The 18,163-nt window shown below is 35.7% G+C and overlaps 1 protein-coding gene across 1 annotated transcript in view; it reads left to right on the top strand.

Moving 5' to 3' along the window:
- The first annotated feature begins 733 nt into the window (after positions 1-733).
- Positions 734-18,163, top strand: part of COPB2 (coatomer protein complex subunit beta 2) — a 42,860-nt gene continuing 25,430 nt past the window's right edge. The window contains exons 1-5 of the mRNA XM_027845214.1: positions 734-853; positions 7,701-7,838; positions 12,158-12,244; positions 12,473-12,599; positions 13,476-13,624. Of these exons, the coding sequence (XP_027701015.1) occupies positions 851-853; positions 7,701-7,838; positions 12,158-12,244; positions 12,473-12,599; positions 13,476-13,624 (504 nt within the window). The 5' untranslated portion in view covers positions 734-850. The remainder of the gene's footprint in view (positions 854-7,700; positions 7,839-12,157; positions 12,245-12,472; positions 12,600-13,475; positions 13,625-18,163) is intronic.

Genomic DNA, 18,163 nt, shown 5'->3' with positions numbered 1-18,163 from the left:
ACAAAACCTTAGTTCAGTTCCTACATACAAATGAGAAAACTAAGGCTGAGAGGTCAGAGGTCACAAAGTATCTGAAGCAGGATCCGAATCCAACCTTCTCTACTCACTAGCACCACCGCCCGATCCCAGAGACAAAGGTTGGGAGACCCGGGGCAAAGGCTATTTGACCTTTTTCGGTCATCTGTAAGAAGGCAGGGGTGGGGAGGGGGAGCCCAGGTGATCTCTGGGATCCCTTCCAACTCTAGATCCTGTGGGGGAGGGGTAGTCAGGGCTTGAGTCTGGATCTCCAGGCTTCCACAGGGACACCGGGGCTTCTTCACAGCCCGAGCCGCTCGACCAGGCCAGGCCGCCTCGGTCTCCTCAGGGACCAAAACGTGAAAGGGGCAAGGGCGGCCTAGGAAGCTTTGCTTTCCAGCGAGGAGTGGGCTCGCCTCAACCTGGCGCATCGCGGGGATCGTAAGTCTGGCGTCTCTCCACGTTCCCTGCAGCTCTGTTGGTGGTCAAGCAGGCGACCCGGGCAGAGGGAAAAGGCCCGAGGCCGAACGACCACGCATCCGAGGTCCGGGGCTCGGTTAGGGCCTCGGTCTCCGTTCGGGTTGCCAAGGCAACGGACGGAAGTGAGGTGTAGTGGGTGGGGAGAATGTGAACCCTGAGCCAGGGAGCGGTGAAAACTCTCGCGAGGTTAGTCCCGGCTTTCCGGTGCTGAGGCTCCAGAACTCGCGAGAGCCGGCTCCCGGAAGCTCCACGTCAGTCAGTTGGTCAGTGTTCTGCCAGTGCCAGCGTCGACCCCGAGCCAGCGGGCCCCGGGACCCGGCATCGAGCGAGGGAGTTTGGCAACGTTGACGGAGCCATGGTGAGACCTTGGCCTTGCCGGCTTAGAAATAAACGAACAAATAAAAGCGCGGGGCGGATCGGCTCTGGCCCTGCAGGGCTTGCCGTGGCCAGGGCAGCTACGGGGATCTTCTCTAGGCTTTCTGTAATGGGAGAGGGGGAGGGGAAGAGGCAGGCCCCGGGTCACCCGGAGGGGCCCCGAGAGCGCCCTGGGCCCCTGCCGCCGCCGTCCCCACCTGGCTGTGTGCAGGAGTTATGGGCCCCCGGTGTTGGGGGACATCTGTCCCCGAAGGAGGGATGGGGCGGGGGTGGGGCGCGGCTTGGGCTACAAGTGGGAGAAACGGGGTGTCGGCTGCTTTCCCTCGTGGGTAAATTATTTGACCATTCCGAGACTCACTTTCTGCATCGGTGAAGTGGAAATAACATTCTAGTCCTTACTCCAAGTGTTCCGAGGACCAAATGAAGTCACTTGGGCAAAGCGTTTTGCAAATCTTTAAAGCTCAGTATAACTGTCAGTCTGCTGCTGCTGTTATTGGAGATGACACCCAGAGAGAAACAAGAACTGTACTGACCTAAGAACATTATATCATAATGCCTCTTTCTAAAGCGAATGCTATTTTTCAAGGCGGATCATTTCTCAGGTGAAGATGAAAGTGACAGTCATAGCTGTTAGCATGAAAGTTGTTATCATAAAAGTGCTCATTTAGATGATTTTCAAGTTATCTTCCAACTCTGTGGTCATTATGATACAAGGTTGGACACTGGTGGAGAATATACTACTAAAAATAGGTACCTTGATCTTATTATATAGCACTTAAAAGGTGTAAAGTTGAGTAAAGGACAACAAACATTTTTATGTATGTAAAGGACAAACTTAGTCTAATAAAATTGTCTCCAGACCATTTTAACTAGAATTTTATAAATCTAGAAATGTTGAAGTGTACGTTATTAAAGTTTTAGATCTATAGGGGAAAAAATTTGGTGTGTGAAAACTCCTGTTATCCATTCCTTATATTCCTAAAAACATAAGTTGCCATTTTAATGTCACTTGAATATTATTTCTCATTCTCAGAAATATCTTTACAAGTATTTGATGGCAAGTGTGTTATTACTACATTCAGGGTTTCCTCAAAAGGGCACATGTCTTGTTTCTTAAGAAAATGTAAGGAATTATTTATGCCAGGTTTAATTATTTTTTCTTCCCCTCTTTTCTCATCACAAAGCATGATGGACTCATAGAATAGTTTAATCGTGAAAGAATCTTAAGAATAAATTAATCTTGCAGATGAGGAGATGTAAGTCAGAAAAGGTTAAATGATTGTCCAAAGTTATGCAGTCAATAGCAACATGAGAGCTAGAATCATAGAGTTGGAAGGGATGTAAGAAGTCACTTAGTCCTACCATCTATCTGAATCTCCTTTTACTGTGGCAAGTCATCATTCAACCTATGTATAAGCACCTTTACGGACAGAGGATTTAGTACTTCAGGAGACAGTCTATGCCAGTTTTAGAGAAATCTAATTGTTAGGAATTTCTTTGTAATGTTGAGCTTATATTCTTTATAATTTTACTCACAGGTCTTTGTTCTGCTTTCTAAAATCACATAAAATAAATCTAACACCTCTATCACATGATAGCTTTTTAAATATTTGAAGCTAATTCCTGCTAAATCTCTCTTGCACAATTTTTTCAATAATCCATGTATTATGAGTCCTCCTTCCTCCTTTTCACTCTCCTTTAGATATAGTTTACCTTGTCAATTTCCATCTTAAAATGTAGCATCTAAATATAATAGTACAAATGTAGTCTAACCAGTGCAGAGACTGTTAGCTCCTTTTTGGTTATGGAGATGGTTAAGTGCCACTTTCTTTATGAAACTTTCTTTGATTCCTTCTGTCCCAGTTGATAAATGTCTTTCAGAACCTCACATGACGTTATTTTGTATAGACAACTTTGTTATGGGATTAATTGTGTGTTTTATTTACCTACTAGATTATAAGCTCTATGAGGGCATGGACTTTGTCTTAACTGACCTTTGTATTTTCCTTTGATATTTAGAAAATATTAGGTACTTAATACAGATTTATTGAACAAATGAGAAATTACTGAAAGCCAAGTGTTACTAATGCTCAAGATGGATAAAGTTCCAAGATAAATGTATAGTCGGTAGCATCAGATGCCACGGAGGTCAAAGAGGTTGAAAACTAAGGAGAGACCATTGGCAATTCATAGGTCTTTGGTGACATTCAGAGGAATAGTTTGGGTTAAATTATGGGAGCTGTGGCTAGATTAAAAGGGAGTGAGTATAGAATTAATGAGTGTTGAGGAAGTAGAGGCAGAGGTAACACCTCTTTTGAGGAGTTTGGTGCTGAGAAGATTGTTTAAAAAAAACAGGATGCAGCTCAGTGGAGTAGCAATATAAAGAGATTATTTTTTAAAAAATAGGATAGAATTAGCATGTTTGTAGGTAGAGGGAAAGGAGCCACATGGGGAAATTCCTGGGGGAGGCTGGAGTGGATGGAATCAAGAAAACATATAGAGAAGTACTAGAAGGTAGAAAAGGTAGGTGAAGATAGCAGAGAAAGCCCAAGATAGTGAGGAATGTATGGCGATGGATGTTTTGAAGTGAAAAGAAGGGAATGTTGGATGACTTCAAGGCCTCAGGTGAGAAATAACTCAGTGTCTCCCAAAGCATCCTGTTCTACTTTGGGATAGCTTTTCTGTTAGAAGTTTTTTTTCTGTATGTCAAGCAAATATCTACCTCTCTGTGACTTCTTATCAGAACTTCTGGTTCTGTCGTTTGGGGCCAAAAAGAACAAGGTTAATCCCTCTTCCGTGTGACCCCCTCTCCCCACCCCAATCTTGAAGAGAGTTATCATGTCCCCCACTAACTCTACTTTTCCTTAGGCTAAATATCAGTTATTTGAACCACTTCTCAAATAGCATGACTGAAGCCTTTCACCATGCTGTTTGCTCTCCTCCAAGCTGTATCTCAGGGTAGCTGTAATGGTGATTGTGATTACTGAACTATTAGGAATTTTTAGGATAGTAGAGGACTGAAAAAGGGCAAATAATGTCATTCCAACTTTTCAGAAAGGGAATAGTCTATATATTATAACCTGACTTTGATTCCTGTCAAAATACTATAATGTATTATCAAAAGTATGGTTAATGAAAATTTGGAAAAGAAAATTGTTCTGGAATAGCTTGATCAAAAATAGGTTGTGCCAAAGTAATGTCATCGGATTTTTTGAGAGGATTAATTTTGTTCCGGTGGTAGATTAACAGAAGAGTTTTTCCTCGATTTCTGCAAAGTATTTGATCAAGCAACTCATGATATCCTTGTGGGAAAAATAGATGTAAACTGGCTGTATGAGAGTAAAGCAAAGTAGATTCAGAACTGTTTGAATGACTAAATCCAAAGAATACTCATTAAAGGTTCAATGTCGACTTAGAGGTCTCTAGTAGAGAGCTTGAACTTGGCCTTGTGCTGTTTAATATTTTATTAGTGGTTTGGATAAGAGGAAAGATGGCATGCTTCTCATATTTGTAGATACAGGAAGGTAGAAGGTATAGCTAATCCACATTGGATGATGGAGTTGGTATCCAGAGGGCTCTTTTAACCAGGTTAGAATGTTGAACTAAATGAAATTAGCCAAAAATATTTTAATTTATATATTTATTTTTGGTTTTCAACATTCACTTCCATAAGCTTTTGAGTTTTAAATTTTCTTCCTCTTCAACTGCCCTCCCCCAAACGGCATGCAGTCTGATATAGGCTCTACATATACATTCATATTAAACATATTTTCACATTAGTCGTGTTGTAAAGAATTAGAGCCAATGGGAGGAACCGTGAGAAAGAAGAAATAAAACAAAACAAAACAACAACAACAAAGAGAGTAAATAGTATGCTTTGGTCTGCATCCAAAAAAGAACTATGGAGTTCTTTCTCTGGATGTGGACAACTTTTTCCGTCATGAGTCTTCTGGACTTGTCTTAGATTCTTGCATTGCTGAGAACAGTCAAGTCCATGAAAGTTAGTCATCATAGAATGTGGCTGTTACTGTGTACAGTGTTCTCTGGTTCTGCTCCCTTCACTCAGCATCAGTTCATATAAGTCTTTCCAGGTTTTTCTGAAGTCCACCTGCTCATCATTTCTTACAGCACAATAGTGTTCCATTACATTCATATACCACAACTTGTTCAGCCATTCGCCAGCTGATGGGTACCCCACAATTTCCAATTCTTGGCTGTGACAAAAAGAGCTGCTATAAATATTTTTGTACATGTGGGTCCTTTTCCCATTTGTATGATCTCTTTGGGATACAGATCTAGAAGTGATATTGCTGGGTCAAAGGGTATGGACAGTTTTATAACCCTTTGGGTATAGTTCTAAATTGCTCTCCAGAGTGGTTGGATAAGTTCATAACTCCACCAACAATCCATTAGTGTTCCAATTTTCCCACATCTTCTCCAGCATTTATCATTTTCCTGTTTTGTCATGTTGGCCAGTCTGATAGGTGTACATCAGAGTTGTTTTGATTTGTATTTCTCTAATCAATAGTGATTTAGAGCATTTTTTCATATGAGTATAGATAACTTTAATTTCTTCCTCTGAAAACTGCCTGTTCATATCCTTTGACCATTTATCAATTAGAGAATGACTTGTATTCTTATAAGTTTGACTCAGTTCTCTACATAGTTTAGAAATGAGGCCTTTATCAGAGACACTGTAAAAATTCTTTCCCAGTTTTCTGCTTCCCTCCTAATCTTGGTTGCGTTGGCTTTGTTTGTGCAAAAACTTTTCAAATTACTGTAATCACAATTATCCATTTTGCATTTTATAATGTTCTCTATTTCTTGCTTGGTCATAAATTCTTCTGTTCTCCATAAATCTGATAAGTAAATTATTCCTTCCCAGTTTGCTTATAGTATCAGCCTTTCTATCTAAATCATGTACCATTTTGACTTTATCTTGGTATAGGGTATAAGATGTTGATCTATGCCTTATTTTTGCCATACTATTTTCCAGTTTTCCCAGCACTTTTGGTTAAATAGTGAGTTCTTATCCCAGAAGTTGGAGTCTTTGATTTATCAAACAGTGGATTACTATAGTCATTGACTATTGTGTCAGTTAACTGAAATTTTATAGGGACAACTAATAGTAAAACATTATAAAGCTTTGCAAATTGCTTTACATAATCTCATTTGATCCTCATAATAACCTTATAGGGTAAATACTACAGTTATTATTATCCCCATTTTGTAGATGAAGAAACTGAGGCTGTAGCCTTTAAATGATTTGTACAGGATCACATAGCTCCTGAGGATCAGAGATGGAATTTGAACTGATGTTTCCTCTTTTAAGTCTAGCACTCAGTCCACTATTCCATGTTTCCTCTCATTCTCAGATACAATGATTATTTCCGTTTCCCAAGGTTTTCATTACATCTATTTCAGCGTGTAGTTTTTCTTTTTTGTTCATGATCAGGTTCAGAATAGCAGTTGCCCTTTTTGCCTTTTCCCCCTTGTGAGGAATGTATTTATTAAAGCAAACCAAGAATTAGCTGCTCTGTTTTTGGCAGAGGGATCATACCAGCAGATGTTTGGAAAATAAAGTAAGACAACTCATGTTATATTACTCCCCCTGCTATGTTATCTCTGATCCAGCTGAACTGGGCTGTTCACCTCTTCTGGTATGTGTCCTGCATTTTCCTGTACCCGTGACTTTGCTCATGTTATTTTTTATCCCTGAAGTGTTCTTTTTGCTAGTTGTTTTCCCCATTCTTGAAAGATAACCTTACTTCTGTAATGAGGCCTCCCTTGATCTTTGCAGGCTATAATGAGATTTCCTTCCTTAAACCTCTTTTAAGTCTTTGTTTACATCTCTTATTCAGTTATATATTATTTTATGTTAAAGTTATTTCTTTATGTGTTACAGTTCTCTAGCCAATTGCAAGTTTACTAAAGACAGGGACTCTATATTACTTTTGGAAACTCCTCTAGTGCTTAGCACATTGCACATAGTAAGAACTTAATAAATCTAGTACGAATTGAGAAATATGTAAAAAGGTTTTTCTATGAGGATTTCCAGAGATATTAAAGATATAATAAAATGGATTTCTGACAAATATATTTCTGTACAAATGGAGTTCTTTGGGTTTAGACATTTTCTTTCAGGTTGTTGTCCTGAACTAAAATGACCCATAAGTCTTATATGTCATTTGTGTTAGACAGTAGGAAAGCTAAGAATTTAATAGATATGGAATATGAACTAACTTTTCAGATAGATTTTTAGACCATGTTTGAAGCTGGACATGTATTATAAGCTCTGGACTCAAAGGAATCAAAGTGCCAAAGCCCATAAAATATCATAAACATTTTCATGTAAACTCCAAAAGCCTATGGTGATTGTATATTACACTTGTCTCTTACAAATTAATCTCACTTTAAATTGTTTAATATTTAGTTATCATTTTTGCCAAAGCAATTCTATTGTACTTATGTAAGGCTTTCATAATCATGTATATAGTTTATTTGTTTTTTGTTTATATAATTTATTATATATAATTATAATTTAATATCATTTGTATTCTTTAAATGACAGGCCTTTTTTTTTTTTTGTCAAGGCAAATTGTAGAAGCACAGAATTACAAGAGAGAATCAGGATTACTGGGTAAATGGTTAGGCTTAGATTTGGCCATGTGAACATTTCTAGCTTTCTGTGGTAAGAGAGGAAATAGGAACATTAAACCTGAAAATTTTTCTGAATTTTGGTGTGGTGAAGAAAAAAACTAGGGAAACTTCTTGAAAAAATGGTTGCATTTTATTCACTCACTAATTTAACATTTTTAATTTGTCCTTAGCCTCTTAGACTTGATATCAAGAGGAAGCTAACTGCTCGATCTGATCGGGTCAAGAGTGTCGATTTGCATCCCACAGAGCCATGGATGTTGGCTAGTCTTTACAATGGCAGTGTCTGTGTTTGGAATCATGAAACACAGGTAAGGATATTTTTTGGAGCACTTAAGAGAAATAAAGTACTGTATTAGTGTGTGCTCAGTGTAAAAGTAAAAGATATGTTAATAGATACAGTGAATTCATCGGAGTTGTTAAATATATATGATATATTATTTAAGAATAATTTCTGACAATCCTAAAAATTAGTTTTACTGACTTAGATATTATGTAATATATTTGAGTACAGTCAATTCTTGATCATAGACACATGATTATTAAGATAGTAGATAATATGCCTGGAATGTAGGTGGCTACCACATTGCTATATCTAACCTTAGTCTTTCTTGAGGGCCAGTGGCATATTTCCAACTGCCTGGATATTTCAAACTATATTTCCCTAAAGTATCTCAAATTCAATGTGTCCAAAACTGAATCTTCACCATAGTCACCCTACTTCTGAACTTCCCAATTTCTATGTTGGACATTACCATCTTTTAAGTCTGCCTAAGTTTGCAACTATGGTGTTGTTCTTGACTCCTCACTCACTTTCACCCCACATGTCCAATCATTTGCTGAGTCTTGTCAGTTCTACCCATCTAAGCATCTCTTGAATCCATCCCCTCCTCTCCAGTTCCAAGGCCATTAATCTAGTTCAAGTTCTTTGCCTTTCTTCTGTTAGGAGACAAGTAGTCTTCTACTCAGTCTTCTCACTTCCATTCTAGTTGGTGCAATGAATAGAGCACTGGATTTTGAGTCAGAAAGATCTGAGTTCAGATCCTATCTCAGATACTTATTAGCTGTGTGACCCTGGTCAAATCACATAACCCTTTGAGGCCTCATCTGTAAAGCAAAGGTGTCGAACTTGTTGACTTCGAAGTTTTGTCCTAGCCCTGACTCTGTTATGTTGATCTCTTTCCTTGACAGGTCATTTTCCATACAGCTGTGAAAGTGATTTTCCTAAGCACTGGTTCTGACCATGTCACTCTTCAAGTGTGACTCTTCAAGTCATTTGATTCCAATGGCTTCCTATAGCCTGTAGGATCAAATATAAACTATTTAATTCTTGTTGAACTCATATATTTGCCCAACAGTTTGGAATTTAATTACATCTTATATTGCCTGCTTTTACCATTTATATATTTTGTCTACTTTTTTGTTTTGTAATCTCCTTGAGGGCAGAGATTTCCCTTCTGTATCATTCAGAGAACCTTTTAGGCACTCAGTATCTCTTTGATTGGTCTGTATTGTTTAATTGACTTATTTCTCCTCTCAATTAACTTCCTACTTCACCATCCTTACCAGTAGAGCTTTTTGCCATTTTCCTTGTATCCCTTTTGATGCCTCACAGAGCTACTGTTTTGATTTTTCTTCTGCTCTGCTGTTTCACTCAATGAAAATGTCATGATTGTAAAGGCTATTGAGGATTCTCTTATCTCTCCATACCCTTATATGAGGATCCTTTAGAGAATAATCTTAGTAGAGAAAGCAAGTCTGAATATATTTGCTCTATAGTGCCCACCATTCAGCATAGCCAATCTCCTATTCTTTTTTGTGCAAAAATTCTTTTAGTGTGTCTTCTCAAAAATTGTGTTTTAATTTCCTGTGAGCTTTTTGTTGCTCTCTGTTAAAAGAAGATTTGAGAGAGAACAATTTGGTTTTTTAGTATTTGTAGGAAAAGGGCTTCAAAGTAGGATTGAGGAAAACACCCAGTTACCATTCCTATTCCTATTCTTTGCAAAATTGTGGCCCAAATTTCCAACTTGTTAGCTCCATGTAGAATTCAGCTGTAATGATTTTGAAAGGACACCCAGATTGACACAATGAATCTAATCTTTGTTAATATGGAAGCTTAATAAAACAGTACAAAGGAGAATTAGATCATGGTTCTTGTTATTTTGGCTTAGGAAAAGTAAACATTTTTGGTAGGGGTAGGTAGGGCTACTTAGAAGAATATTTTGCTTTTTCTAAAACAGTGATATCTGAGAGGGCCAGTACTCCTATATTCTGATATAATTATATGTAATGCAGTATAATGTCTTAATAGAATTTAGTATGTTATTTAAAATTTGTTTGAGTTTTATAACTGGTTTTTGGTAAAGAGTGCTCCAAAAAAAGGGAAATTAGTTACTTTGTGAATTGGTATAGCTCAGAAACTTGTGAACTTAAAACTTCTATGGGATCTTTCATTAAACAGAGTTTGTCATATTCATATAAACCATTGTTAGTGCGAGTCTCCTGGGCAGGAATGAAAAATAGGTTTGCTATTTATAGAACTGGTATTATAGAGCAGTGGTGTCAAACTCAAATAGAACTAGACCCCTACAGACCACTTATTAGAAAACTACAACTTAACATTATCTATGTTGTATTGTATTTTTGTTTGTTTTGTTGAACATTTCCCAATTACATTTTGATCTGATTTGGGGAGTTTTACAAGCAACTTTGATAACTCTCTTATGGCAAACTCTTTAAATCCAATTATTCCTGTCCTGTTGCTTGAAGAAAGACCCAAAGGAAATGTATTTTGTTAAAAACAAATTATCTGTTGATCTGTTCCTCTATTACAATGGATAATAGAGCACAACTGAAAGAAAAATGTTTTTATTTTAGAGCTATGTCAGAGAATACTTTGGAAAGTTATCTATAAGCATCTTAACCTAGATACTTAATTATTTCATCCCTATCTTCATATTCTGTGTATTCCACTGATAAAAATAAAGCCTATTTAGGAATAATCTATTTGTGAATTTATCAAATCTATTTGCCAAAAATTTTGAAGAGGAAGAATTCTTAGGGATGAGGTTGCTTATTTTCCAGCTGTTTCCCTTCCCCCACCTGTTTCTACAAAGTAGAAACTAGATGTGTTTTAATTTGGTCAGTCATTTCAGTTGTGTCTTACTTTTCATGACCCCAGTTGGGGTTTTCTTGGCAAAGATGTTGGAGTGGTTTGCCATTTCCTTCTCTAGCTCATTGTACAGATGAAGAAAATGAGGCAAATAGGGTGACTTGATCGTGGTAACACAGCTAGTGTCTGAGACAACATTTGAACTCAGGTCTTCATAACTCCAGACCCGGTGTTCTGTCCACTGTGCCACCTAGCTGTGCTGTTGCTTTAGTACTCTGTAGCAAATGACAACAGAGAAACTATACTAGGACAGGGCATGCTAATTATTAAAATAGTTGAAAGATTTTTTTTTTTATGTTAGGGAGCTCCTTCAGATATCAGATCATTACTATTCTCAACACATTCCTTCTATAGGAATCTTGCAGAAAAGAGTTTTGGGAATAAGAAATGGCAACCAAGTCTTGGTTCTTTCTGGTCAAGATTAATTAATTTGACTTTAAAGGCTTTACACAAATATCCTTGAAGAACTAACTGTTAGATATGTTTAAACCATTAATTAGCATTTCTCTCCCAGTTTTCCTAGAAATATTTTTAAAAGGAGGCAAGAGGTGCTCTTATGAAAACAGATTTTAACAAATTTAACAAATTGTCTTTGTTAGCAAATTATAAAAGACTGTTTGCTCCATAAAATGCTAACTCATTTTAATCAGTTAAAATAATATTTAAACATATTTAAAATGCTTAAAATTTTAGCTAAATGTTATCTAGTACAAGTACACATTATATATTGTCTAGGGGCATTTACTTATTTTTTTGGTTTGGTGATTTTAGTTACTAAATATTGCAAAATAGCAAATGGTGTCAAATTTAATGCTTTCTTCAATTTATTGCTAAAACTAAAGGGCAAAATTCCTTCACTGTAATTACATTCTTTTATGTATTAGCAGCAGGTGTTGAATAAAGAAAATTAACTTTTCTCCCTTTAATATGATATTGCAGTAAACTTCTGTGACTCTTAATTTTTAATTATTGGCCATCTCTTGTTATAAAATTAATTTTACATAGATTGTTGTTTAAAAAATAATAGTAAGATTCTAGTAGGTCTAAATCAGAGGTGTGAAATTGAGAAGAAGGAGGGTAGCTGGAAGGGAAGAAGGAGAAAAAAAAGGCAAACTCCTTTAAGGCCCAATCAGATTAAAATATAATTGGGAAATGTTTAACAGAATAAAATACATTACAACATAGATAATGTCAATTTGTGGATTTCTAAGTCAATATGCTGCCTGCAGGGGTAATTTCTATTTGAGTTTAACACTACTCATCTAAATCAGATCAAATATCACTTGACCAGACATGGGAAGAAAAGATAATTGATAGAATTAGAATGCTTTTTAATGTATATATCCTACAGATTTTGTACTGTTACAATTTTTTGGTCTCTTGTAATATGGAATTGACTAGCAGAAGGTATTTTTCATTTTATCATAACAGCACATTTCTTTCTTTTTAAATTTTAAGACTCTGGTGAAGACATTTGAAGTATGTGATCTTCCTGTTCGAGCAGCAAAGTTTGTTGCAAGGAAGAATTGGGTAGTCACAGGAGCAGTAAGTAGTCTTTGAGAGTACTTTCCTTTCCTTTTATCATTTTCTGAATTAGTTGACAAATACGTAAATAATTTCCAGAATTTTCTTTTCCTATTTTGTTTATTAATCAGTGAAATTTTTTGAAGCCTCAACTTTATTACTTGTGCCTCTAATAAGGCTTTTGTTCAATTTGCTTTATAAATGTGATATCAGTACTTATTTGGAAATTTTTATTACTCTTATCTCTAGGATGACATGCAAATTAGAGTCTTCAATTATAACACTTTGGAGAGAGTTCATATGTTTGAAGCACACTCAGACTATATTCGTTGTATTGCTGTCCATCCAACTCAGCCTTTCATTCTAACCAGCAGTGGTAAGATATTATATAATAGTCTACTTTCTCATCCAAAACTCTCTAGGATATTCATTTTCCATTCACTAAGAAACCCTGTTCTTTTACTGCAGTTCCAGTTGAAATTTCTAATATCCACTAGCATATGGAGTGTTTAAATCCGATGACTACTTTTGTGTTTTTAATGAAATATCAACTGTGCTTAGAATTTGAAAAGTAATAGCTGAGATAGGAAGACCCAAAGGTCTGGTTGCTCAAACATCTGCCAGACAGAAAGCTCATTTACATGCTGATGAGTAAAGTCTTGGCAGATTTCCACTTCCCAGTCAATTTTGCTTTTATAGTTAGACTAGCTTTGCTTATCAACATTATGCACAAAACGGTGAGTTTTTTAGAGGCCAACTATAAAATGAATGTCATTAGATTGGTTATGGACATTTAAAACATTTAAAAATTAAAATCAAGATGTGAACATTAATGATTAGTTCTTTCATACTTTGATACCAATATCTTTTTTCATCATAATAGCCATTTCAGATTCCTGCAGAGCTAGTGATATCCTCTAGTCAATTATACTGAAGTATAGCCTCCAGTCATATTTATTTCCCTTGGTTATTATTACTGCTTTCAAACACAATGGGTATTTCTTTGAATTTTCTCAGAAAAATTTTATACTTGCTTATATTATTACATATTTACATATATACTTTAAAGAATTAGTGTTCAGTCACCAATTTTGTTTTTGTTCTTTTGAAAGTATGGTTTGCATTTTTTTCCTCTAATTTTAGAATGATTCAGTAGTAAGCTTTTTAAAGACTTTTGTAAGGACAATGACTATAATGTAAACAATCTAGTAACTTGAAGTTTTTTCTTTTCTTTTTTTTTTTTTTGGACTAGATGACATGCTCATTAAACTGTGGGATTGGGATAAAAAATGGTCTTGCTCTCAGGTATTTGAAGGACATACTCACTATGTTATGCAGATTGTCATAAACCCTAAGGACAATAATCAGTTTGCCAGTGCCTCTTTGGATAGAACTATCAAGGTACAGTAGATGTATTTTTGTTGACTATGGTTTTTAGTGAATTTTAGATGCTTCTCCATCTCCACAGAGGTAATTAGCATTCCAAAAGTTCTTCTCAAAAGCTCATTTTGAAGTTAAATATGTTCTCTTACTTTGAATCAAAAGTATAATTTCTCTTTTAAAAAAATAGCATCTAATGTAGAATCATAACTGAAAGTTTAGGTTTTCTGGGGTATTGGTTTTTAGCTGTTAGCAAACTTTAATATATAATATTTTATTTTTTCCCCCAATTACATTTTAAAACAATTTTTTAACATTTTAACATTTTTAAATTTTTGAGTTTTAAATTCTATCCCTCTCTCTCACCCCTCCCCCATCCTAGAGATGGTAAGCAATAAGATATAGGTTATGCATGTGCAGTCATGTAAAACATGTTAGCAAATTTTTAAAAATGTCAAGACATTTTCTAGATTACTAGTTCCCTATCTTGTCTACTTTTTAGCATCTTCTTTGTTGTTCTCTGCTGTATATACTAATGTCTTTATTTTTTAAAATCTAGATACTTTTTTTCTTAAATATTTTTCTTAGCACTGTAACATTCATAAATTAAAACTCATGTTTCTAATGTTGGTTGTTGCTTGCCTCTAATATTTCAACTAATTTAGTTATTGTCTTGATGACTTTTTAATCCTTTCTTCAGCTCACACAGAATGCTATGATTAGGATCTGTCTCAGGATTTTGTCCTTCCTTCCATTTGAGCTCTCTAATCTAGTGGAAAGAGCACCAGACTGGAAGGATTTACACATAGTGATCAAGTCCAATCTCAGCCATTTAATAGCTGTGTAACCTTGGCCAAGTCACTTAACTTTACTGAATATGAGGTTGGATTACATGACTTTAATAAAGTTCTGTTTTAGCACTGACAATCAGATTTTCTCTTCCCCCACCTTCCCCTTCTGTTTTTCCTTGTCTGTGACAAAGAATTGAAATATTCAAACTTCATTTCCAGACTTTATCATTCAGTTCTGCTAAATAGTATATACGCTAAAGCCACAAATTTTAAATTGTTGATATATTTTTGTATCCTCTGTGGGTCTTCTGCAAATAACTGTTGAATGAATGATTTATTTGTATCTCTGTGTTCTGGTATAGCTTTATTGAATACTTCCTATTCTCTTTGTAAATATTTGTTTCCTCAATCCCCTTTGAGGTCATTAAGAAGTAGCATTTTTATTTAAATGAAACCGCCTAAATTCACTTCCATGAGCTTTACAATGTATCTTTTGAGAGAAGTGTTAGCTCTTGTAGCTGTGGCCCTAGGAATGCTGGCTACCTTACATAACTTTGTTATGAGCATCTGGCACAACCTTATTTGCCAGTATAATGTGCAGGCTACCAAGGGAGCAAATTATTGTGTGCTCCTAGCCCAACCTATTTCATTGTTCGTGTAGGGAGCAATCTAACATTAAACATCACCTCCCTCCCCACCCTCACTCAAATGTGTGCCTATACCTGTTCTTTTTTTATTTTATTTTATTTTGAACTTAAATACAACAAGCCATTAAGGGAAACAAGGGAAAAAAATTGTAAGGAAGTGATGTAAACAGATGGGGTCAGGGGAAAAAACTGATTTATGACTCGAGGCATTGGCTATTCACTTGAACATCACATCCTTGACATTCTCTTTTAAACTAACATTTATATGTGACTGTAACACTTTATATAGAACAAAAATCGATTCAGCACATTGTGTTCCCAGGATTATAATGGCTGCAAGGAGGCAGGGAATAGAACTCTTGGAATGGAGTTAGGAGGACCTGAATTAAAAACCAGCCTCAGACATTTAATTAGTTTTGTGTCTCTGAGCAAGTCATTTAACCTCTCTTTGCCTCAGTTTCCTTAACTGTAAAATTGGATAATAATACCTCCCAGAGTTGTTGTGGGGCTCAAATGAGATAATATTTGTAAAGTCTATAGCATAATGCTTGGAACACAATAGGTGCTTAATAAAAGCTTGTTCCCTTCATGTCTCCCTTCCTTTCTTATAAATTTAATTGCATGAGAAACACACATTTTTATTATCAAGCAGTGTACTTTTTTTTCCTTCCCCCCATGACTACCATTAGACACAAATATGTACATGTGTGGGGTGTGTGTATGTATAATGTCATTTTAAACATAATTCTATTTATTGGTTCTTTTTCTAGATGCAGATAGTGTCTTCATAGGTCCTTTGTAGTTAACTTGGATATTTATAGTAGCCAAAATTACTTAATTACTCGAAGTTGTTTTTTTGTTTTAGTTTTTTTTAAATTTGTTTTTATTTTTTAGGCAATCGGGGTTAAGTGACTTGCCCAGGGTCACACAGCTAGTGTCATGTGTTTGATCTGAGGCCGCATTTGAACTCAGGTCCTCCTGACTCCAGGGCCAGTGCTCTATCTACTGCACCACCTAGCTGCCCTTTCAGAGTTGTTCTTAAAACAATATTGCTGGGGCAGCTAGGTGGCGCAGTGCATAGAGCACTGGCCCTGGAGTCAGGAGAGCCTGAGTTCAAATCCGGCCTCAGACAAAACAAAACACTAGCTGTGTGACTGGACAAGTCACTTACTCCCAATTGCCTCACCAAAAAAAAAAAAATACATAGACACACACACACACACACACACACACACACTGCTGTTATTGTATACAGCATTCTCTTGGTTCTGCTCCTTTCACTCTTCGTTATTTCATGCAAGTCTAGCCATGTTTTTCTAAGATCATCAAGCTCATAATTTCTTATAGCATAGTAGTATTCCATCACAACTTGTTCAGCCATTCCCCAATTGATGGGCATTCCCGCAATTTCCAGTTCTTTACTACTGCAAAAAAAGACATGTTATAAATATTTTAGAACATATAGATTCTTCTCCTTTTTCCCTAATCGTCTTTGGAAACAGACCCAGTAGTGGCACTGCTATGGCAAAAGGTAGAGACAGTTTAATAGCTCTTTGGGCATAATTCCAGATTATTTTCCAGAATGGTTGGATTAGTTCACAGTTCTACCAACAGTGAATTAGTGTCCCAGTTTTTCCATATTCCCTCCAACATCTCTTGCTTTCCCCTTCAGTCATTTTAGCCAAACTGATCGGTATAAAATGATATCTTAAGGTTGTTTTAATTTGCATTTTTCTAATCAATAATGATTTAGAGCACTTTTTCATATGACTGTAGACTGTTTTTATTTCTTCATTGGAAAATTGCCTTTTCATATCTTTTGACCATTTATCAATTGGGGAATGACTTATATTCTTATAGATTTGACAAAGTTCTCTATATATTTGAGATATGAGACCTTTATCTGAGAAATTGTCTATAAATTTTTTTTCACCAATTTTCTGCTTTCCTTCTGATCTTGACTACGTTTGTTTTATTTGTACAAATCCTTTTTAATTTAATGTAATTGAAATTATCCATTTTACACCTCACACTGCTGTCTGTCTCTTCTTGTTTATTCATAAATTGTTCACCTGTCCACAAGTGTGATAGGAAATAGGTCCCATTTTCTCCAAATTGTCTTGTAATCTATCTAGTTCATGTATCCATTTTGACCTTATCTTGGTATATGGTATAAGATATTGGCCTGTGCTCAATTTCTACCAGACTGCTTTCCAACTTTCCCAACAATTTTTACCAAATAATGAATGCTTATCCCAAAAACTTAAGTTCTTACACTTGTCAAACACAAGGTTACTGTAGTCATTTGCTTCTGTAAATTCTATGTCTACTCTGTTCCACTGATCTATCTTTCTATTTCTTAACCAGTTCCAAATAGTTTTGATAATTACAGCTTTATGATATAGTTTAAGATCTTGTATTGCTAAACCTCCTTCTTTTACATTTTTCCCCATTAGTTCCTTTGATGTTCTTGACCTTTTGTTCTTCCAAATGAATTTTGTTATTTTTTCTAACTCAGTAAAATAATTTTTTTGGTAATTTAATTGGAATGGCATTGAGTATTTAAATTAGTTCAGGTAAAATTGTCATTTTTATTATATTGGCCCTGCCTACCCAGGAACAATTAATATTTCTATAATTATTTAAATCTGTTTTTATTTGTATAAAAAGTTTTTTATAATTTTGTTCATATAGTTCCTGGGTTTGTTTTGGCAGGTATACTCCCAGATAGTTTATACTATCTAGAGTTATTTTAAATGTGGTATCTCTTACTATCTCTTCTTGAAGGTTTTGTTTGTGTATATATAGGAATGCTGATGATTTATGAGGATTTACTTTTTGTCTTGTTACTTTGCTAAAATTATTAATTATTTCAGCTAACTTTTTAGTTTAGTCTTTGGGATTTTCAAGGTGTATCATAGTATCTCATTCGATAATCTCTTTCTTTCTATTTCTTTTTCTTCTCTTATTGCTATTGCTAGGATTTCCATTACAATTTGAATAATATTGGTGACACTGGGCATCCTTGTTTCTTGTTCATGCTTGTTCAGGCATTACCTGATCTTACTGGGAAGGTGTCTAATTTATTCCTATTACAATAATGCTTGCTGATGGTTTTAGGT

This window comes from Vombatus ursinus, unplaced genomic scaffold (assembly GCF_900497805.2).
Source record: "Vombatus ursinus unplaced genomic scaffold, bare-nosed wombat genome assembly UNPS02014959.1, whole genome shotgun sequence".
In the NCBI taxonomy this organism is placed as follows: Eukaryota; Metazoa; Chordata; class Mammalia; order Diprotodontia; family Vombatidae; genus Vombatus; species Vombatus ursinus.
Note: the sequence above shows the minus strand (reverse complement) of the source record. Positions and strands in the feature narration are given on the sequence as shown.